This window comes from Trachypithecus francoisi, unplaced genomic scaffold, assembly GCF_009764315.1.
Source record: "Trachypithecus francoisi isolate TF-2019V2 unplaced genomic scaffold, Tfra_2.0 Contig01474, whole genome shotgun sequence".
NCBI lineage: Eukaryota > Metazoa > Chordata > Mammalia > Primates > Cercopithecidae > Trachypithecus > Trachypithecus francoisi.
The window spans coordinates 20,291,694-20,314,549 of record NW_022681435.1 but is presented as its reverse complement, the minus strand read 5'-3'; the positions used below and the strand labels follow the sequence as shown (position 1 = coordinate 20,314,549).

Below are 22,856 nucleotides of genomic sequence, written 5' to 3'. Positions count from 1 at the left end.
CCGTGATCTAGACCTTCAGGTTCTCCAGTGAGGGTGTGTTTTCGGGGTGGGTGATTCCCCTTTCCTACTTCCATAGCTTGGGCACTCACAGTATTTGGAGTGTGTCCTGTGTCCTGCGGGAGTAATCTGCTTCCTTCAGAGGGTCTGTGGCTTTTCGCATTTATCGACATGTTTGTTTTCCTGAATTGCTTTTCTGTGTTATCTTGGAGATCACCAGGTTTCCTTAAAACTGCTATTTTGAATTCTTGGTCAGAAAGCTCACATATCGCCATCTTGTTAGGGTCAGTTACTGGTTTTTTGTTTTTTTTTTTTTTTAACTTTGGGACATTATGGTTCCCTGTTTGCTCTTCTTTCTTGTGGATGTATGGCTATATCTTTCCATTGAATGATTAGTTATTTATTCCAGTCTTCTCTGACTAGTTTCTTTTGTTTTTTTTTTTAATGGGATATATTTACTTAGCGATTCTTTACTGCCAAGTTGCTGGCTCCTTTTTGGCTCTAGGTGGTGCCTTAAGCCCATTTTCACCTTGGCTGTAGTAACTAATTGGAGTACTGCTTGTCTCAGATGCAGGAGGCCCCAAAGAGTATATCCTGGCAGTATGAGAAGACTGGCTGGGGGTTTGTGCCCAGGAGTCAGTGGAACATCCATCCTGTGGTGTGGTGCTACTGAACAGCCACAACGATTTGGCATCTCCTTTGGTTGAGTTACTGAGCTGCATTTCCAGGGCTGGGGATGATAGTCTCACCTCCCCACTTTGACTTTGCCTGTCCTCAAGGGTATTTCTCTCTTCAGGCACTCGCAATACTTCCCATGGGTTAAAGCAGGGACAGGTCTCCTGCCAGGGTACCAAAGATCATGGGGAAGCTGGTTGTCCACCTTAATCTCATGTTTCCATTGTGGAGACCATGAGTTGCAGGGAAATTTTCTATGCCCTTGGTTATGGGTAGAATGGGGGAGGGGTGTCACAGATGTGAAATCCAATTCTATTACCATCTGCTCAGGGTCTTTCACTTCTCTGTGGCCTCAGGAACTGTCTCATTCTCGTATTTGAGTTCTGGAATATTTCTGGTGATAATCTTAGCATTGTGCATTTGTTTTGATTTTCTGTTGAGGGAAGTGAATCCAGCTTGCTTGTATGCTACCATGTTGGATCTGGAAGTCTAAGATATTGTAGTTTTTACAACTTGAAAGTTTGTGGCACCTCTGCGTGGAGCATGTCTATTGGTGCCGGTTTTCCAATAGCATGTATTCACTTCGAATTTCTGTGTCACATCTTGGTAATTCCCAGTATTTTAAACTTTTTCATTATTATTATTATATTTGTTCTGGCGATTTGTGATCAGAGATCTTTGATGTTACTATTGCAACTGTTTTGGGACACCTCAGACAGTGCCTATGTAAGATGGCAAACCTGATAGATTACTGTTGTATGTGTTCTGACTGCTCCACTGGCCAGCTGTTCACCCATCCCTCTCCCTCTCCTCAGGCCCTTCTATTCCCTGAGAAACAAGAATGTTGAAATTCGGCCAGTTAATAATCCTACAGTGGCCTCTAGCCATTCAAGTGAAAGGAGGAGTTGCATGTCTCTCACTTTACATCAAAAGCTAGAAATGATTAAGTTTAGTGAGGAAGGCATGTTAAAAGCCAAGAGAGGTTGAAAGTTAGGCCTCTTGCACCAAACAACCAAGTCATTAATACAAAGGAGAAGCTTTGAAGGAAATTAAAGTGCCACTCCAGTGAACATACAAATGATAAATCAAAACAGCCTTATGGCTGATATGAAGAAAGTTTCTGTTGTCTGGGTGGAAGATCCAGCTGGCCACAGTATTCCCTTAAGCCAACACCTAATCCAGAGCAAGGACCTAACTCCCTTTTATTCTGTGAATGCTGATAAAAGGTAGGAAGCTGCAGAAGAAAAGTTTGAAGCTAGCAGAGGTTGGATTATGAGGTTTAAGAAAACAAGAACTATCCGTGGCATAAAAGTGCCAGGTACGGCAGCAAGTGCTGAGGGGAAGTTGCAGCAGGTTCTCTGGAAGATCGAGTTAAGAACATTGATGAAGGTGGCTCCACTGAACAACGGATTCTCAATTTAGATGAGACAGTCTTCTATGGGAAGGAGCTGCTATCGAGGACTTTCATAGCTGGAGAAGAGAAGTCACTGCCTGGCTCAAAGGACAGGTCGACTTTCTTGTTCGTGGCTAATGCAGCTGTTTACTTTAAGTGCAAGCCAGTCCTCTTTTACCATTCTGAAATCCTAGGGATCTTAAGAAGGCTGCTAAATCTACTTTGTCTCTGCTGTATAAATGGGACAACACAGCCTAGATGATAGCATATCTGTTTATAGCATGGTTTACTGAATAAGTCCACTATTGAGACCCACTTCTCAGAAAGCAAGATTCCTGTATTAGTCTGTTCTCACATTGCTATAAAGAAATACTCAGGATTAGGTAATTTATAAAGAAAAGAGATTTTATTGGCTCGAGGTTCTGTAGGCTGTAGAGGATATAGAGTGGCATCAGCTTTTAAGGAGGCCTCAGGAAGCTTATAGTCATGGTGGAAGGTGAAGTGGGGAGTAGGCACATCACATGACAAAAGCTGGAGCAAGAGAAAGGAGGGGAGAGGCCACATACTTTTAAACAAAACCAGATTTTGCAAGAATTCACTCACTATCATGAGAATAGTACCAAGAGGGTAGCACTAAAGCATTCATGAGAAATCTGCCCCCTGATACAATCAGCTCCCACCAGGCCCTACCTCCAACATTGGAGATTACATTTCATCATAAGATTTTAGCAGAGGTACATATCTAGACTATATCAATTTCTTTCAAGGTATTACTGCTCATTGAGAATACATCTAGTCATGCAAGAGCTCTGATGGGGATGTACAAAAAGACTAATGTTTTCATGCCTGCTAATGCAACATCCATTCTGTAATCCATAGATAAAGGGTAATTTCATCCATTAAGTCTTATTTAAGCAATACATTTTATAAGTCTATTGTCTTATAAGTCTTTTTACAAGTCTATAGTTTTGTAAGTCTATAGTTCCCATAGATGGTGATTCATTTGATGGACCTGGGCAAAGTCAATTGAAAACCTTTCAGAAAGGATTCACTATTCTAGATGCCATTAAGAACACACATGATTCAAGGGAGGAGGTCAAAATATCAACATTAACAGGAGTTTGGAAGAAGTTGATTCTAACCCTCATGGATGACTTTGAGAGGTTTAAGACTTCACTTGAAGAAGAAACTGCAGATGTGGTGGAAATAGCAAGAGAACTACAGTTAGAAGTGGGGCCTGCTGTGACTAAATTGCTTTAATCTTATGATAAAACTTGAGTGGATGAGGAGTTGCTTCTTACAGATGAGCAGGGAAAGTGTTTTCTTGAGATGGAATCTATTCTAGGTGAAGATGCTGTGAACATTGTTGAAATGACAACAAAAGATTTAGAATATTCCATAAACTTAGTTGATAAAGCAATGTCAAGGTTTCAGAGGCTTGATTCTAATTTTGAAAGAAGTTCTACTATGGGTAAAATGCTATAAAACAGCTTCACATACTACAGATAAATGTTTCATGAAAGGAAGAGTCGGCCGGGCGCGGTGGCTCAAGCCTGTAATCCCAGCACTTTGGGAGGCCGAGACGGGCGGATCACGAGGTCAGGAGATCGAGACCATCCTGGCTAACACGGTGAAACCCCATCTCTACTAAAAATACAAAAACTAGCCGGGCGAGGTGGCGGGCGCCTATAGTCCCAGCTACTCGGGAGGCTGAGGCAGGAGAATGGCGGGAACCCGGGAGGCGGAGCTTGCAGTGAGCTGAGATCCGGCCACTGCACTCCAGTCCGGGCGACAGAGTGAGACTCCGCCTCAAAAAGAAAGGAAGAGTCAATTGATACTGCAAACCTTATTGTTCTCTTAAGAAATTGCTGCATCTAGGCTGACTAGATGCAGCCAGGAGGAACATCTGCCACCGAGGGACTGGGACGTGGGGCAGACAGGGAAGACTGGTACCCTCTGAGCAGATCTTTGGAAGGAAGGCATTGAGAGTGGATGGAGGGAGGATACACATGCTGGGCTGCAGGGGAAGGGAGCTGGGGACCCTGCATGTGGCTACTGTACACCATGACATGTTGTTCCTGGCCCCCAACAACTCCTGGGGAAGGGGTGAGTTGAGCAGATGAGGAGTGACCTACTCTTTCCATGGGCCTCTGGAATCCTGGCAGCAGGAGACCTCATGACTCCCACAGACACTTGATGTGGCAGGGAGAGCTGCTTAGAGGGATGATAGGGGCAGGACACTAGCCTGTGTGGAGCTGAGAAGGTTTGGTGTGAGAATGGCTGAGAAGGTTTGGTGTGAGAACATCTGCAGGGGAGTATGGCCAAGGACACCTACTCCCCAAGGCTTGCCAGGCTTCTCTAGGAGACTGTAGCCTTAGGGGAACTGCTGGACCTGAATGGAGCAGGGTGATCTTGCCCATGAATTGAGGCCAGTCTCACCTGAGCACCCTTCTGTCTGCTGGCCTCTCCCAGGGCACCAGCTTGGCTGTGCCTGCTTGCAGTGCTGCCTTGGAAACGCAACCATGGCGTGGACCCACATCATAGCTCCTGCACTGGCAGACCACACCTGACCATCAGAGAGCTCCAGCAGAGTGGCCGTCGCTGACACGCACCAGCCCACATGCATTCATTCCTCATTGCAGACTACCCTATGCCACTTTGCTAGCATGCACTTGTCTGCGGCCACCCTCTCATTGCTTTGCCGGCACACATGTGAGTGAACCTTGCCTTACCTTTCTTTCCAGCATGTAGGTATATGTGCACTCCACCCAGCTATTGCTGCTGGCATGAGCACACCCCCCACCTGTTGTCCATGTGCATTGGACATGTGCATGGACAACAGCAGGCCTTCCCCCACCCTGTGTTGCCACTTCTGCTGGTATGAACACATGCATGGAGGTCGCCAGCTCTGCGCCTGCCAGCACCCTGCCCCTGTGCCAACACAGCTGTGGGTGTGAATGTGTGTATGGACCCCAGCAGCCTGGCCCCTTCTCTGCCCCACCACCCCCTTCTCTGGGCCCACCAGCCCTGTGTCTCAGGTGACAAGCATGCACCCTGCTGTGCTGCTGCTGCTTGCCCATGCAAACAAACATGGATCCTGCTGCCTCCACATGATGCTTTATCTGGCACCACCCATTAGAGTGTTGTGACCAGCATTCTGAGAACACTGGCTCCTCTCGCACAGCAGGTTTCCATCCTCAGGGGCGGTCAAAAAACGAAGCTGGGGTCCTGATATCAGTCTTCCAGAGTTAAAACATGCAGCCTAGGGGTGCTGAGCTGAGCGTTGGCCCCCACAAAATCTACCAGAAATGAAACCAGTCAGCTCAATCTACCTTATGTCACAATCAAACCCCCAGCAACATCAAAGATAAAAGCAAAAACATACACCTATCCAAAGGACAGCAACTTCAAAGATTGAAGAAGTATCAGCCCACACAGATGAGAAGGAACCCGTGCAAGAACTCTGGCAACTGAGGAAGCCAGAGTGTCTTCTTACCTCCAAACGACCACACTAGTTCCCCCACAATGGTTCTTAACCAGGATGAAATGACTAAAATGACAGAAGTATTATTCAGAATATAGATAAGAACAAAAATCATCAACATTCAGAAGAATGTCAAAACCCAATCCAAGAAATCTAAGAACTACAATAAAATGATACAGAAGATGGAAAATGAAATTGTCATTTAAGAAAGAACTAAACTGAGCTGGTGTAGCTGAAAAACTCACTTCAAGAATTTCAGAATACAATCACAAGTAATAACAGAATCAATCAAGCTTGAGGAAGGAATCTGAGCTTAAAGACCAGCTCTACAGAAGAACTCAGTCAGACAAAAAATTTTTAAAAAAGTGAAGAAGAATGAAAAAAATCTCCAAGAAGTATGGAATCAAAGAGACCAAATCTATGATGCATCAGCGTCCCTGAAAGACATGAAGAGAAAGCAAACAACTTGAAAAACATATTTTATGATAAGGTCTGTGAAAATTCCCTCAACCTCTCTAGGAGGCCAACATTCCAATTCAGGAAGTGCAGAAAACCCTTGTGAAACACTACACAAGAAGACCATCCCCAAGACACATAGTCGTCAGATTCTCCAAGGTCAAAATGAAAGAAAAAACATTAAAGGCAGCTAGGGGGAAGGGGCATGTTACCTACAAAGGGAACTTCATCAAACTAACAGTGGACCTTTCAGCAGAAACCCTACAAGCCAGAAAAGAATGGGGGTCTTTAGTCAGCATTCTTAAAGAAAATAATTTTCAACTAAGAATTTGATATCCAGTCAAATGAAGCTTCATAACTGAAAGAGAAAGATCCTTTTCAGACAAGCAAATACTAAGAGATTTTGATGCCACCAGACCTGCCTTACAAGAGGTCCTCAAGGTAGTTGTAAACGTGAAAGACTATTGCTGTCCACTACAAAAACACACTAAGTGCATAGACCAGTGACACCATAAAGCAACCACACAAACAAATCTACATAGTAACTGCTAACAACATGACAGCAACAAATCTAGACACGTCAACACAAATCTTGAATATAATCAGGCTAAATGGGACAATTAAAAGGCACAGAGTGGCAAGTGGATTTAGAGAAGCAAGACCCAATGGTTTGCTGTCTTCGGAACACCCATCTCACATGTAGTGACACCCATAGATTCAAGGGATGTAGAATGACAAAAATCTACCAAGCAAACAGAAAAGAGAAAAAAGCAGGGGTTACTATTCCAATTTCAGACAAAACAGACTTTAAACCAACAAAAATCAAAATAGAGAAAGAAGGACATTATATAGTGATAAAGGGCTCAATTCAACAAGAAGGCCTAACTGTCCTAAATATGGACACACCCAACACAGGAGCACCCAGATTCATACCGCAAGTTCTTAGAGACCTATGAAGAGACTTAGATAACCAAACAATAATAGTGGGAGACTTCAGTACCCCACTAACAGTATTAGATCATCAAGGCAGAAAACTAACAAAGATATTCAGGACCTGAACTTGACACTTGACCAAATGGACCTAATAGCCATGTACAGAACACTTCACCCCCAAACAGCAGAATATATATTCTTCTCATCTGTGCATGGCACATACTCCAAAATCAACCACACAACCAGACATAAAACAATCCTCAGCAAATGAAAAGGAAACCAAAATCATACCAACCACGTTCTTGGACCACAGCACAATAAAAATAGAAATCAATATTAAGAAACTGTAACTCAAAACCATACAATTACATGGAAATTAAACAACTTGTTCCTGAGTGACTTTTTGGGAAATGATTGAGGCAGAAATAAAGAAATTATTTGAAACTAATGAGAACAAAGATATAATATATCAAAATCTCTGTGACAAAGCTAAGGCAGTTATGAAGGAAGTTTATAGCACTAAACACACACATCAAAAAGTTAGAAAGATCTCAGATTAACAATACAACACCACAACTAGAGGAACTAGAAAACCAAGAGCAAATCAACCCCAAAGTTAGCAGAAGACAAGAAATAACCAAAATCAGAGCTGAACTAAAGGAAATTGAGATGTGAAAAATTGTACTAAATATTAATGAATTCAGGAGTTGTTTTTTTGAAAAAATTAAGATAGACTGCTAGCTAGAGTTATAAAAAATAGAGAAGATACAAATAAATACAATCAGAAATGACAAAGGGGACATTACTACTGACCCTAGAGGAATACAAAAACCCTGAGACTCTTATGAACAACGCTATGCACATAAAGCTAGAAAATATAGAAGAAATGGATAAATTCTTGGACACATACACCCTCCCAAGACTGAACCAGGAAGAAATCGACTCCCTGAACAGATCAGTAATGAGTTCAAAAATTGAATCAATAATAAAAAGCCTGCCAACCAAAAGAAAGCCCCAGACCAGAAGGACTCACAGCCAAATTCTACCAGCTGTATAAAGAAGAGCTGGTACTATTCTTAGGGAAACTATTCCAAAAAATTGAGGTGGGGGGACTCCTCCCTAAGTCATTCTGTGAGGCCAGCATCATCCTGATACCAAAACCCAGCAGAGACACAATTAAAAAGAAAACTTCAGGCGAATATCCTTGATGAACATAGATGCCAAAATCCTCAACAAAATACTAGCAAACTGAATACAGCAGCACATCAAAAAGCTAATCCACCATGATCAAGTAGGTTTTCTCCCCAGGATGCAAGGTTGGTTCAACATATGCAAATCGATAAATGTGACTCATAACAAATAAAACCTAAAACAAAAACCACGATTATCTCAATAGATGCAGGAAAAGCTTTTGATAAAATTCAACATCACTTCATGATAAAAACCTTCAACAAACTAGGCATTGAAGGAACGTACTTCAAAATAATAAGAGCCATCTATTTCAAATCCAACATTATACTGAATGGGCAAAAACTGGAAGCATTCCCCTTAAAAACTGGAACAAGACAAGGATGCCCTCTCTCACCACTCCAACATAGTACTGGAAGTCCTGCCTTAGAGCAATCAGACAAGACAAAGACATAAAGGCATCCAAATAGGAAGTCAAACTATCCCTGTTTACAGGTGAAATGATTATATGACTAAAAGCCCCCATAGTCTCTGCTCAAAAACTTGATCTGATAAACAACTTCACCAAAGTTTCAGGATACAAAATTAATGTACAAAAATCAGTAGCATTTCTGTACACCAACAACATCCATGCTGACAGCCAAATCAAGAACACATTCCCATCTACAAATGCCACAAAAAGAATAAAATACCTAGGGGAACAAAACACACTGGGGCCTGTCGAGGGGTGTGTGTGGAAAGAGAGAGCATCAGGATGAATAGCTAAGGCATGTGGGGCTTAATACCTAAGTGATAGGTTTAGGTGCAGCAAACCACCATGACACATGTTTACCTATGTAACAAACCCATACGCCCTGCACAAGTTTCCCAGAACTTAAGAGAAAAAGAATAAAATACCTATGAATAGGAATACAGCTAACCAGGGAGGTGAAAGACCTCTGTGAGATTTATTTTGTAATTCTGTGAGAATTACAAAACACTCCTCAGTGAAATTAAAGATGACACAAATGGAAAAACATTCCATGCTGATGGATAGGAAGAATCAATATTGTTAAAATAGCCAGACTGCCCAAAATAATTTATAGATTCAATGTTATTCCTATCAAACTACCAGTGAAATTCTCCACAGAATTAGAAAAAACTATTTAAAAATTCATATGGAACAATAAAAGAGCCCAAATAGTTCAAGGCAATCCTAAGCAAAAAGAACAAAGCTGGAGGCATCACATTTCCTGACTTCAAACCATATTACAAGGCTACAGTAGCCAAAACAGCATGGTGCTTGCATAAAAACAGACACATAGATCAATGGAACAGAATAGAGAGCCCAGAAATAATGCCACACACCTACAACCATCTGATCTTCAACAAAGAGACAAAAGCAATGGGGAAAGGACTTCCTATTCAATAAATGATGGAGGGATAACTGGCTAGCCATATGCAGATGATTGAAGCTGAACCAATTCCTTACACCACATATAAAAATCAACTCAAGATGTATTGAAGACTTAAATGTAAAACCTAAAACTATAAAAACCCTGGAAGATAACCTAATAAATACCATTCTGGATATGGGACTGGCAAAGATTTCATGATGAAGACACCAAAAATAATTGCAACAAAAACAAAAATTGACAAATGGGACTTAAATTAAAGAACTTCTGTACAGCAAAAGAAACTATCAGCCAAGTAAACAGACAGCCTATTCAATGGGATAAAACATTTGCAAACTCTGCATTTGACAAAGATCTAATATCCAGCATCTGTAAGGAACTTACAAGCAAAAAAAAAAAAAAAAAACCATTAAAAAGTGGGCAAAGGACATGAACAGACAATTTTCAAAAGAAGACATACGTGCTGCCAACAAGCATATGATAAAATGCTCAACATCACTAATCATTAGAGAAGTGCAAATCAAAGCCACAGTGAGATACCACCTTACACCAGTCAGAATGGCTATTATTAAAAATTCAAAAAAGTGACACAGGCTCACAAGGTTGTGGAGAAAAGGGAACACTTATACACTGCTGGTGTGAATGTAAATTAGTTCAGCCATTGTGGAAAGCAGTTTGGCAATTTCTTAGAGAATTGCAAAGAGAATTACCATTTGACCCAGCAATCCCATTATTGGGTATGTTCCCAAAGGAATATAAGTTATTCTACCATAAAGACACATGCAGGTATGTATTCACTACAGCAGTATTCACAATAGCAAAGACATAGAATCAACTTAAATGCCCATCAGTAGTAGACTGGAGAAGATGTGGTACATGTACACCATGGAATATTATGCAGCCATGTCCTTTACACCAACATAGATGGAGCTAGAGGCCATTATCTTAAGTGAACTAATGAACAGAAAACAAAATACGGTATGTTCTCACTTATAAGTGAAAGCTAAACATGGAGTACATATGAACACAAAGAAGGGAACAACGGATACCACCAGGTCCTCTTTGAGGGTGGAGGGTTGGAGGAAGGTGAGGATCCAAAAACTACCTATCGGGTACTCTGTTTATTACCTGGGTGATGAAATAATCTGTACAAACCCCTGCAACATGCAGTTTACCTATATAACAAACCTCCACATGTACTCCTGAGCCGAAATAAAAGTTTAAAAAAATGCCACAGCCGCGTTCAGCAACCACCATGCTGATCAGTCATTGGTCATCAACATTGAGGCAAGATCTTCCACCAGCCAAAAGATAATGCTTTGCTGGAGGCTCAGATGGTCATTAGCATTTTTTAGCAATAAAGTATTTTTGAATTAAAATATATACATTATTTTTTAGACATAATGCTATTGCACAGTTAAAAGAGTATAGTATAAACATAACTTTTATATGTGCTGGGGAACCAGAAAATTTATGTGACTTGCTTTTTTGGTGATATTTGCTTTATTCCTGTGGTCAAGAACCAAATCTGCAGTACATCTGAGATAGGCTTGTTTTTAAGTTTCCCTCTAGTACCCTGGAGAAATGCTTTTATGTAGATCCTGCATCTTTCTCCATTTATTAATACTTATTTTTGTGTTGCCTTTGTGAACAAATTCTCATTTATTATGTTTCCATATTTTGTTAGATTTGCTCTATATCCTATAGACTTTCTGTAATATACTTTCTATTAAAATACCAATTAAAAACTATTCAGTGCTGGCTGGGTGCTGTGGCTCATGCCTGTAATCCCAGCACTTTGGGAGGCTGAGGCGGGCGGATCACGAGGTCAGGAGATGGAGACCATTCTGGCTGACATGGTGAAACCCCATCTCTACTAAAAATACAAAAAATTAGCGGGGCATGGTGGCGGGCGCTTGTAGTCCCAGCTACTTGGGAGGCTGAGGCAGGAGAATGGCATGAACCCATGAGGCAGAGCTTGCAGTGAGCCAAGATCGTGCCCTGCACTCCAGCCTGAACAACGGAGCGAGAATCTGTCTCAAAAAACAAAAACAAAAACAAAAAAACAAAACTGTTCAGTGCTTACTCTGTAAGACACAATAGAAAATGTCAAGGGTATGAAAATAAGGTTATGGGCCTTAGAGGTATGAAATTGTTCAGCTCTTTAGCAGCAGAACCTGATATGTGCAGGTGATCTCATTATGAAATTCTTCTTTACTGTTTTTGGGTTTTTCTTCAGTTATTTTTGTATATATCATGTTATCATCTTTTTATTGTTGTAATTCCAAAAATAGGTGACTTTTTGTTCCTTCTTGATATTAACAAGTTTCTTGACATTAATTTTTTTTCTGTGTCTAGTTCAGGTTATACTCCCCAATAATTTCTAATAGGTAAAGCATTAGAAACAGTATACTCCTTTCTGAGTGGTAATTACCTAGAAAACTCAGAGCAGATAATTCATTATAGCATATTTATTAGTACTTGTTAGTACGGGTTTTCTTGGTTTGTACATCTGATGACTTATTATGAAAGTAAGTGTTACAAATTAGTGTTTCTTATTTGATGAAATCTAATCAATTTTAAATTTCCTGGTTGTTTTTTTCCTGTTTTAAAACTTTTTCTATCCCAGGTTATAAAGATATTCTTCTTTGTTTTTCCTACCATTGTTATGGTTTCAGCTTTTGCATTTCGATTTGTTATCTGTCCTTAACTGGTTTTGTGTAAATTAGAAGATAGGTTGATGTTCTTTCCCGGTGTGGATGTCCAGTTGTTTTTGTACCATTTGTGAAAAGACTTTCTTTGCTCATCGAATCATTTTGATGACTTCGTCAAAAATCAATTGCTTGTAAAAGTGTGGGTCTATTTCTGAACCCATCTATTCCATTTTATTGATCTATGTGTCCTTTTTTGTTGTTGTTTTGAGACAGAGTCTTGCTCTGTCACTCAGGCTGGAGTGCAGTGGTGCGATCTTGGCTCACTGCAACTTCTGCCTGCTGGGTTCAAGCAATTCTCCCACCTCAGCCTCCTGAGTAGCTGGGATTACAGATGCCTGCCACACACCTGGCTAATTTTTGTATTTTTAGTAGGATGGTGTTTCACCATGTTGGCCAGGCAGGTCTCAGACTCCTGCCCTCAGGTGATACGCCTACCTCGGCCTCCCAAAGTGCTGGGATTACAAGTGTGAGCCACCACGCCCAGCCAATCTGTGTGTCTTTATAAACACAATCCCACACTGTCTTGATTTCTGTAGCTCTATAGTAAGTCTTGAAGTCAACTTTTTTTCCTTTCCTAGATTGTTTTGGCTATTTTAGGTCCGTAGCATTTTCATATGGAGTTTAGAATCATCTTGCCAATATCATTATTTATGTAAGTATTAATTATTTGTAAACAATTTTCTCAAGTACCTGTTGGGATTATGCTTGTGATTGTGTGAAACTATAATAGATAAGTTTGGATAATTGGACATCTTCACTATATTGGGTCTTCCGGTCTACAAACGTGGCACATCTCCACATTCTTCTGGACAATGCACTTGGCAGTCTTTAGATAGAATATTATTATTGAGATAAAGCATAGAGGGTACTTAACACACTTAGCTTGGCATACATAATCAACTACTGTATAATGTTAATATTTATTACCAGTTACATTCATCCTCACAAAGCCTTATCAAGTGCTATTTGTATCCATATTTTACTGAGTTTGGAACTTGACCATGGTTATACATTAGTAAATGGCTGAGCAGGGTTTGGAATGGGTCTTTATGAGTCTAAAGGCCATGCTTACAGGTACAGTGTCACTGGAAACCAAGGATGGTGAGCCTCAAATTGTATTTTGCTGAATTTTGCAGATGGTCTTGTGTATTGGTAAGTTAAGGTTAGAGTCTCCAAGAACAGAATTTATTCTGAATGACTTAAGGAGCATGGGAATTTAATAAAGGATATACTTGCTTATAGTTGGTCTAGGAGAGCCACGCTCTGTTTATAGATGCAAAGCCATGCTCTGTGGTTTGTCTTGTGAAACTGTCACCAGTATAGTAACCACTAGCAGCCTCTGGACCTCTGCCCCTGCCAGCATGAGGAGCAGGCCACTGCCGCTGCCTCTGCCAGCAGGTGGCTCTTCCCATTCTGTCCCTCCTCTCAATACTCATTTCCGACCCCAGGTTTGTAGGAACACATGTGTCTCATGGAAGGAGCCTGCATCACCAGTGACCTGATTATAAGAAGGGCTGGGAGTGGAGGCTCAGCGTGGTACTTACAGGCTGAGCCATTACCTCAAGTATTGGGAAGCCATAGTGATTCCCCAGTGTATTCTGCTTGCTAATTTCTAAATAGGCATTTCTCTTGGGAGTAATATGAAAACAAACATGAGAATCTGAATCTGCATTATACATTCTTAGCTAGTAGATAATTACTTAGTGATATGTTTCACATATTTCTTACTCTATTGTAACATAGACTCTGGACACAGAACAGGGTTTGGATCGTGTTTCTGCCATTGACCTTGGGCAAGTTACTGTTAATCTCCCTGCATCAGTTTTATCACCTGTGAATTCAGAAAATTATAATGCCCAATTAATATTATTATTTGAGGTGTTAGCGTATTCTTCTAAACTATTGAGTGTCTAACTCTGTGGTTGGTATATAATAAGTACTCAAAAACACATCCATTATATATACACACACTTCACACATCTGTTCCATGTGCAGATTGTTTAAATGTAGGAAGAGCTTAACCTTTCTCTGTCTTGTAAGTGGTTACAGAGGGTTGGCGGAAAGAGCTCTGACCTTTGGAGACACCACAGTGTTATAATTGTTCTGAAGTGGGAGAATACCTGGTAATAACAAAATAACAATCTCTGCTTCCTACAGAGATTTGATGTTTATTAGCTCAGACAGTTGCCATTGAGACGTTATTGGCTGCTATACTTTGGAATGCATTTTCTGCCATGTCCTGGGGACAAGCTGTGTGGAAGATGAGCTCCTGGTTTTCTGTAGGCACCGTCGGCTGCCTGCCTTTGCTGCACCAGTCGGAGGCCTCCCTTGATTTTGCACATGGCTGCAGTAGTGCAGGACAGAGCAGAGTCACATCTGGTTCATTTAGAATGTGGTTACTGTGCCTCCACTGAGGCCTCACTTTTCATACACTTCTTCCCTGCTTCCGTCAAGCCCTGCTGAGGTGACGAGGTGACGGCAGAGCTGTTACCTGGGAATGGTCCATGTCATTTGGCATTTCTTCCTACACCTGGGGAGAGTGGAAGGGAAGCTACACAGTTCTTGCTAATTACTCAGCGGTAGAGAGGAAAATGTGGGCTGCCTCTGTCCTTGGAACAGAAATAAGACGAGGAGAAACCAGCAGCGTGGCATCTGGGTGAGGAGCTCCCCTTTGCGGGGCTGGAAACCCTGCCTCTGTGTCGTCTCTCACTTAGAGGCCCCTGGCACAGCGTGGGCTATAACCTTCTGGTGACCCTGAAGTTGGAGAACACTGTATAACATTTCTAGAACAGAGCTGTGGCTCCCAAGACAGCTTGGCTTTGGTTTCATTTTGTCTCGTGAAATGACCAGGCCAGGGCTGGAGAACACTTGCTCTTTTCCATGATTTTTCCGTCTGCTTTGCCCAGTGACTTGCACCTTCCCTTTGTTCAGACTTCCGTCTCTGGAGAACTCTCGGGTATGAGTTGTGTTGCTGTGCCTGATGGTCGCTTCTCAGGGTGTGTTCAGACAGAACCAGGAAGCTTGTGTCTGTGAAGCCGAGTGGTGCCGTGGCTCTCCCTGCCACAGGAGGCCTAGGGCAGCAGGGCTAGAGTGCTGCGTGGGTGCGAGGGCTCCTCCATGTGGCCAGGCTGCCGTAGCTGGCTTGGAGCTGGCAGCAGAGGGCCACAGGGTTTGGCCTCCAACTAGGTGGGCGTGTGCACGGACTCTCACTCAGTTACAGGCATGTGCAGAGGTGTGTTCATATGAGTTGTTTATTTCCTGGGAGTTTCTTCCTCTCCTCTTCAGGTTCGGCTGCTCTCCAGCTCCCCTTGTTTCTTTGCCATTTCTCCGCCTGCTTTCTTGAGCTCTGTAATTATAGATACCGGTTTCCAGCACTGTTGGCTTACCCACATCAGAAGAACCCTTTCTTCCTTCAGCAGCCACCTTTCCATCAGCGATGGGTGGCTATCCAGGCTCACCTCAGCTGGCTTCCCCTGACTCACCTTTGACATCATCTTTCTGGGTACTTGTGAATGTTGCTGTCTCTGGGACACAGATGCATCGCTCTGGCCTCAAGCCGGAGGCTGGGATTGCTGTGCCCATGTTGTCCCCGTCGGTGAGGCCAGGGCTTACCAGGGTGAGGTGTCCTCATGAAGTCACTGACTGAACGTGCTTGGCTTGTCCTACATTGGAAGACAGTGATTGAAACAATCTTGTATCTTTTCAGGAAATATTGAAAATGGACATGTGAAGCTCATTGTTATACATTTAAAAAATAACAGAGAACACCTACCTCTTATTGGAAAAGTTGGCCTCTCATGGAAAACTGGTATTTTTGATGGCTGTATAAAGGTAAAAAACAGAACCGTTTTCTTTTCTTCAAGTAACTTGATTTCTATATAATAAAAGGTCAGTTTATATGTGTAGATTATATAATCATATACATATGATGTTTCTTTTATAGTCCTGGATTTATTGTTCTAGTTTCTGAAGGTTGGTGCATATTCTGTTAGCCATTGACAACCAGTGGATTCACTCATGAGATGCTTATTGAGGACCTTTCATATGTCACTGAGTGTGGTGGAGTTGGAGGGGCAGGTAGTCTGCAGCAGCGTTTCAGAACACTGTTGATTACAGCCCCCTACTCCCTCAAAGCACCTCTGTTTTGTGGAAAGAGAGTGGAACTGAAGGTTGGACCAGGCAGGCAGCATCTACTCAAAACATCTTGATCATCCATGTACCAATTTAAAACTTTTTGCAGTTATAAATTCATAGTCCAGGATATAGGGATTTCCTTGAACTGTTATATAAAAGACTAGCCACATGGGTGGGAGAGTTGATCTAGTGGTTGGGAAGTGGCAGGGAAGGAGGGAGGAGGAGGAACAGGAGAAAGATGTTCTCACAGTTTTGCTCTCTTCTGTCCTTGTGCCCATGGCTGCTCCTGGTTCTTGTCACTTTCCATCTTTATTTTGTGGGATGAACAAGATTTTCATGGTCCCAGGGACCAGTGGGACCAATCTCCTGTGACTGCGGGAACTTCCTGTAACATGGCTTTATTCTGCGCTGTGCATGGGCGCCTTGTTAGAACTGTTAGTGATGACGACTGGGACCAAGAGTGGTGTTATCCTGAAGCACTGTCCCTTGAGCCACTTGATATTTGATACAATGAGATATTTTACAAATCCTATTCATTCATAGCAAATGTTTAAATTTTGGTAAGAATTATGTTTATCACACACCATATTGTCTCATGCCTTTAAGAGAACAGACCTACCTTCTTTCTTTTTCTTCAGATTTCGATAAAGCTTATAATAAAAATAGGTACTAAGATAAAATATTCACACCAAATAGACCTTGAGGATCAAGAAAGGCAGAATATGAATGTGACAGTCTTTGAAAGGGGCAACATAATTTTTAAAAATAAATTTGTTCTGTGTTTTCTGGTAGTCCAGAGCAAGATGAGAGCAGTCATTTTGTTCTCATTGGGAGAAAAAAGGGAAGTGTAGTAATTATACAAAGAAAGCCTTATCCCACTTCTGATCATTAAAAACAAAATCTCCAATGGGACTTTATGTAGGGCAGACTAAGCTACATAATGGACCAACCCTAAATAGCATCTTAGCAGCAGATGCACTCACAGATTTCTCATAGAAGTTCTCAGAGAAGCTGAAGATACAGCTTCAAAATTGGACTTTTACATGAGCTCCAAGCAGTGATTCTGTAGGTTGCTAAGCCAATGTGACTCAGGTGCACAGGTTTTTAGAAAAACAGCTTGATCTGAAAGCACGATTTTGAGTTTTTAAAGTAGGGAATGGATTGCATGTCCCTGGACAGTTTTCCCCATAATTCCTGCTCTCAGATGGGCTTTGGGAAAAGATAGCGAATAGCTCAAAAGCTTGTACCTTCTCCCTTGGGCCTGGAGGGAAGATGTGGTTTATTTCCTGTTTGCCTTTTATGTTCTTGGGTTCAATATTAAGACTAAGCTGTCCTCAGAATTCCCAAAAGAATAAAAAGTCAGATCAGTGATGTCATATTCCTTGTATTTGCTGTGCAGCTCAGATATTTCTCTCCAGGAATCTGATCACCCTAAGAATAGTGAAATAACATATATTTTAAGAAATTCTTGGAAGGAGTTAAAAACTTTTTTTAAAGCATGGACATAAGCTTAGAAAGTTTCTTAGGTACATATGACTTTTAAAAAAATGTAAAATAAAAACCCTGCTCCTTCTGGAAATTGTAGACACAACCTCTGGTGAGGAGCTTCTACTACATAGTTTACGATGGTTGTCAGAGCATAGGCTACTGAGAAAGTGCATCACCCAGATATGATGCTGGTGGAAGGACAGAGAAGTGAGAACGTATTAACGATAATGACGGAGGATGCTGCCTGGTTGGGTCGTGTTGTTTGAAGTGATGTGCGGTCATGAAAGGACATCTGATGTCCTTGGGACCTACTGTTCCCATGAGAATCTTCACCTTCCTGCAACCTCAGAGTTGAGTCACCTCCAACACTTAGTGCTGTGGAGGTAATTCAGGTGGAAAGTATCTTTCGGTTGAGTTTCTGGAGCAAAAACTCAACAGATCATACGTTTATGTGGTAAATTATTAAACTTTAAAATTTTTTAAAAATCACATAAGTAGGTCAGTTTTATATTCCTTTTTTTAAAAAGTCAAGCTATGATATCAAATATACTTTAAAGATGCTTTCAGTGGCCATGTGTTAGTACTGAATCCATGCAGGACATTTGCTCTATAAGTGGTTACCATGCTGTTTTACAAAGTCATGTTGAACAGCTAGGCTATCCTCTCTAGGTAACCTTGCTGCAGTCTTCAGTATAAGTCAGGTAATCAAAGTGAAATACTCTCCTGCTCTGTCTCCTCCCAGTGCCTATCAGAATTTCAGACGGATGGATTTTCTTTTGGTGAGGCTTTTCCCGTATGTTTCTTTTATGTTTTTCTTTCACTCGTTGACATCTTTGATGTTATTTTAATGTTACTTCTAAATCCGTATGGAGATTGGCATCAATTTTTATTTAGACTAGATATTTCAGTGGAGTTCTGTGGTTCTGCTTTGTGTAAGAACAGTTGAGTTCAGTAGAGCCTGCTATGGGCACATCGTGGCTCAGCATGTTGCAGGTGGCCGGGACCCATGAGAAAGGCACCCTGGCCACTTTGCTTGACAAGCACTGCAGCTGCATGGGTGATTAGGGCTGCTGGTGCTGATACAACTGAACAGCTCAGGAAGAACAGGACAGTCCCACATGTGCAAGTGCTGCACTGTCCCCAGATGCTGAGTTTTGAGCCTGGCATAGTTCACTGGTCCATGAGGGCGCAGGTGAGGAGAGACTTCCTCCTGCAAGGAGGGTGAGGTCTGCCGACTGCTCAGATGTGTGCCTCCTGGACTTACAGGGTGCGAGGGACTGATTTAGGAGAGGATTGAAAACAAACTCTGTGAGGAGAAAGAGGAAAGGGCCAGTGGGAGGAAGGCTCGTGGGAGGTTCTGACATGCATCCCCCTCCAGAAGATTGGGAGAGATTTATTCTAGAGAAGGAACCCATTGGAGAAAGAGATGCTTCGGACAGGATGGGAAATAAGGAGTGAGGTTCTAGAGGTGAGGGGCAGCTGACCTGAGGAGGGGTGCGAGATCCATTGTGCTGCTGCAGCTGGTGCTGAGGCGGGCCTCTTCCTAGCTGGCTGTCCTGCCTGGGATGGGCTAGCGCCCAGGGACAGGAGTGAGAGTGATTGGGGGGCATTGGAAAGGCTGCTGGGGCATGTCAGGAGGGGCCTTGAAACCCTCAGGACAGAATTTGGATTTTGGTGTATCTATGGATGTTGTTAAAGAGTTTGATGTGCCTATCGTGTGCTAGGCCATGTTTTAGGTTAGGAGGGAATTGGAGAATGCTGGACTTTGAGAACTAGGAGGGCTTCAGAAGAGAATCAGCTCCCAGCTCTTGATCTGGCAGCAGAGGGATTGGGAGAGCAGAAAGACTGAGACACCCACTGACGGCTTAGGGCTGTGAGCTACGTCCTCACCAAGGAGCCCTTGTGCCCCACCGGCCGCTCCTTCCTGACTTCTGCCAGGGTTTCTCCTCCTCAACCTTCTTGCAGGTGATGGGACCCAGGGCTCCACCTCCTTCCTCCCATGGGATCTAACCACCATCTGTATGCTGGTGGGTTTGGTGAGGTTGTAAGTAACACAGTCAAGTGACTGCTAGCCCAGTGACTAAGGAAAGTTGTCTCAGGGCAACTTTCTAGCCATGGAAAGTTGTCTCAGGGTTTTAAGCTGTGGGTGGCATGCTCAGACCCATGTTTTGTGAAGGTGTGTCTTCTGAATGAGGAGAATGAGTGGGGGATGAGCTGGATGGCTGACTCCTTAAAGGAAGAGCAGTCACTTGGTGTCTTAGTCGGCCTGGCCTGCGGTCACAAACCACCGTCAGCTGGGTGGCTTTTAGCACTAGAAACTTATTTCTTACCGTTGTGGAGGCTGAAAGCCCCAAGGTCAAAGCATCAGCAGATGGGTGTCTGGTGAGGGCCCTCTTCCTAGTTCCTGGAGGCACCTTCTAGCAGTGTCCCCACCTGGTGGAAGGAGCGAGACAGCTCTGTGGGCCTCTTGTTAAGGACCTCAGTCCTATTCATGAGAGCTCTGCTCCCATGACCTAATCACCTCCCAGAGGCCCCACCTCCTAAAAACAGTCACATTGGTGATCAGATTTTTAAGACACGGGGTTTGAGGGGCACAAACGTTCAGACCATAGCACTTGGATTAGGGCAGTGGCAATGGAGACGGACAGAAGTAAAGCTGTTGGAAGGAGAGGTAAGAACTAACAGGACCGGGTGATGGTTAGCGCGTCAGGGCTAGGAGGGAGGCCCCTAGAGTGACGCCCACATTTCAGGCATGCACAGCCAGATGACTGATGATGGTTTCACCAATCCCTGGGATGAGGAGCACCAGGAGAGCTTTGCTGGGAGGGTCCTGAGTTTGGATGTAGTCCTGCTGGACTTGAGGGACCCTTGAAAGATCCCAGAAGTTGAGTATGCACTTGAATATTTAGGTCTTGAACTTGGAAAAGAAGTTCGGCTGGAGATAAATCTTTGGGAATCACAGGCACGTTGGTGATAGCTTAGGATATGGATGTAGATGAGTTCCACTTATGGGGAGAGATTACATAGGGTGAAAATAGGGCCTAGGACCAAGCTGTAGAAACCTCAGCAATGGGAGTGGGTAGAGAGCTATAGGGCTTGTGGGTTCTGGATGCATTTGGGGAGGTGGAATTACTCTTCATGTTTTCTTGAAAAACTGAACACTGCTGAGAGGCAGACTGACAGATGGTCACTAGATTTAGTGGCCTTATCAAGAGATGTTCGGTCAAATGATGGAGAAAGGATACCAGGCCAGAGTGGTTTGAGGAGTGAATGGGTATTAATGGACAAATCCAGCGGAGACAGCTCTTTGGAGAGGGCTGTCTGGGAAGTGAGCAAAGAACAGGGGTCTGTGGGGCCCAGGGAGGCTGTTTCTCTCTCTCTCTGTCTCTCTAAGATGGGAGTTACTTGAATGTTTTGAAGGCTAAAAGCTGATGGGAGGACAGAAGTAGTCACTGGAGAGAGGGACGTCGTGCCTTTGCGAGATGGGCTATGCTGCAGCAGGAGATTACTGGGCCACACCCGGGAGAAGCAGATGAGAAACACATGTGAGGAGAGGTGGGTGCAGAGGAGCTGGGCTGTGGATCTGCAGTGGGAAGTTGAGGAAAACATCCTTCTCCCCTCTCTGTGAAGGCCAAGGTCCTCTGCAGAGAGCACCCTCCTAGCAGGATGTGGAGGGCTGAGGAGGGGATGAGGCATTGTTCCATGAGGCGGAGAGGGAGCCACCCAGAGAGCCAGGGTGGGACCCTCAGGCCATGCTGAGGGTGGTGCGGCTGCATGAGCACCCAGCAGCTCTGTATGCAGCCCTCCTGCTGGGCTTGGTGCTCAGGTCCAGACAGGTAGAAAACAACTGGGCTCCTCCAGGGCTGGGGTTTTGCTGGACCTGGACCTAAGTTGTGATGCAAAGGGAACGAGGGAGGTATGTGCATTGGCAAGAGTGTTATTCCAGCGAAGGCCAGTGAAGTCTAAAATGGAAAGGAAGAGGCAGGAGAAGGAAGGGCTGGCCGGCGGCTGGGCTAGGTCCATGGGCAGTGCTCTTCAGGCCTTTTTACATAACCACTGCGTTATGGGCATATACAAACCACACATTCATGTGCAGTGAAAACAGCGTTGATGAAATGACGTTTATGCTTACTCTGTGCAATGCATGCCGACTCTGTTCTCTTTCATTTTGTTTCATTTTATTTTGACAAACAGTTGTGTCCTGCTAAGTGTAATTCAGGATGCATTAATAGGTCCTGGCTTGCAGGGTGAAAACACTGGGTGAATCTGAAGTACAGTTGTAGTGGAAATCATCCAGTGAATCAGCTGGAAGACGAAGGTGGCAGTTAGAAGACAGGGTACCTGAGGCGTTGATAGTGGAAGTGGACCACTTCTGGGAAGTGATGTGTCGGTGGTGTGACTGTGGGAGTGAGTAACTGAGGTCAAGTCGAGGAGGAGGTCACGGAGTTGAACAGCTCAGGAGTTGAGAGTCCAGGATACTGGAGGCTCCACCAGGGTCCCCACGGATGTTGGAATCACTTGGGATGACAGTGAGACTTGGAAGACTTGGGAGAGAGTGAGAGGGAGAGGCAGGCAGCAGGACTGGCGCCAGAGTCCTGGAAATGAGAGTGGGCAGACAGGAGGCTGGCACATGTCGGAGACGCGCATGGAGCAGGGGTGCAGAGCTGAAGTTCAGAGCCTCAGAGAAGCAGGAGGTTTCTCAGAAGAGGGGAGGGGACGGCCTAGTGGTGGCAGTGAAGACCCAGGAACACAGCCACACTGCTCTTCAGGGTGATGCCGCCTCGCGCTCGGAAGCGCTGACTGGTGGTTGGTGTGATTTGTGTCACATCTGTAGCCCCTGTACTTTAAGTTCCATGAGGACAGGGACAATATTTGTGACACATTTCTCTGAGCTCCCAGTGCTAAGTAAGTCCTAAACGGAGCCCTGTGAGTGCTCCTGTGTATATTTGAGAATGAATATTAAGTGATGAGACACAGGCCCAAGTATAGTCCAGGTTACG

General features: G+C 43.5%; 1 protein-coding gene across 8 annotated transcripts in view; it reads left to right on the top strand.

Moving 5' to 3' along the window:
• The window catches only part of FBXO15 (F-box protein 15), an 82,376-nt gene that overhangs the window by 58,896 nt on the left and 624 nt on the right, over nt 1–22,856 (top strand). For 7 of the 8 annotated variants that reach the window (XM_033175715.1, XM_033175684.1, XM_033175693.1 and 4 more), the window contains one exon: nt 15,941–16,065. In XM_033175715.1, coding sequence (XP_033031606.1) covers nt 15,941–16,065 — 125 coding nt within the window. Of the gene's footprint in view, nt 1–15,940; nt 16,066–21,276; nt 21,412–22,856 lie in introns of all 8 variants that reach the window. The other variant, XR_004428299.1, reaches the window with a different exon arrangement.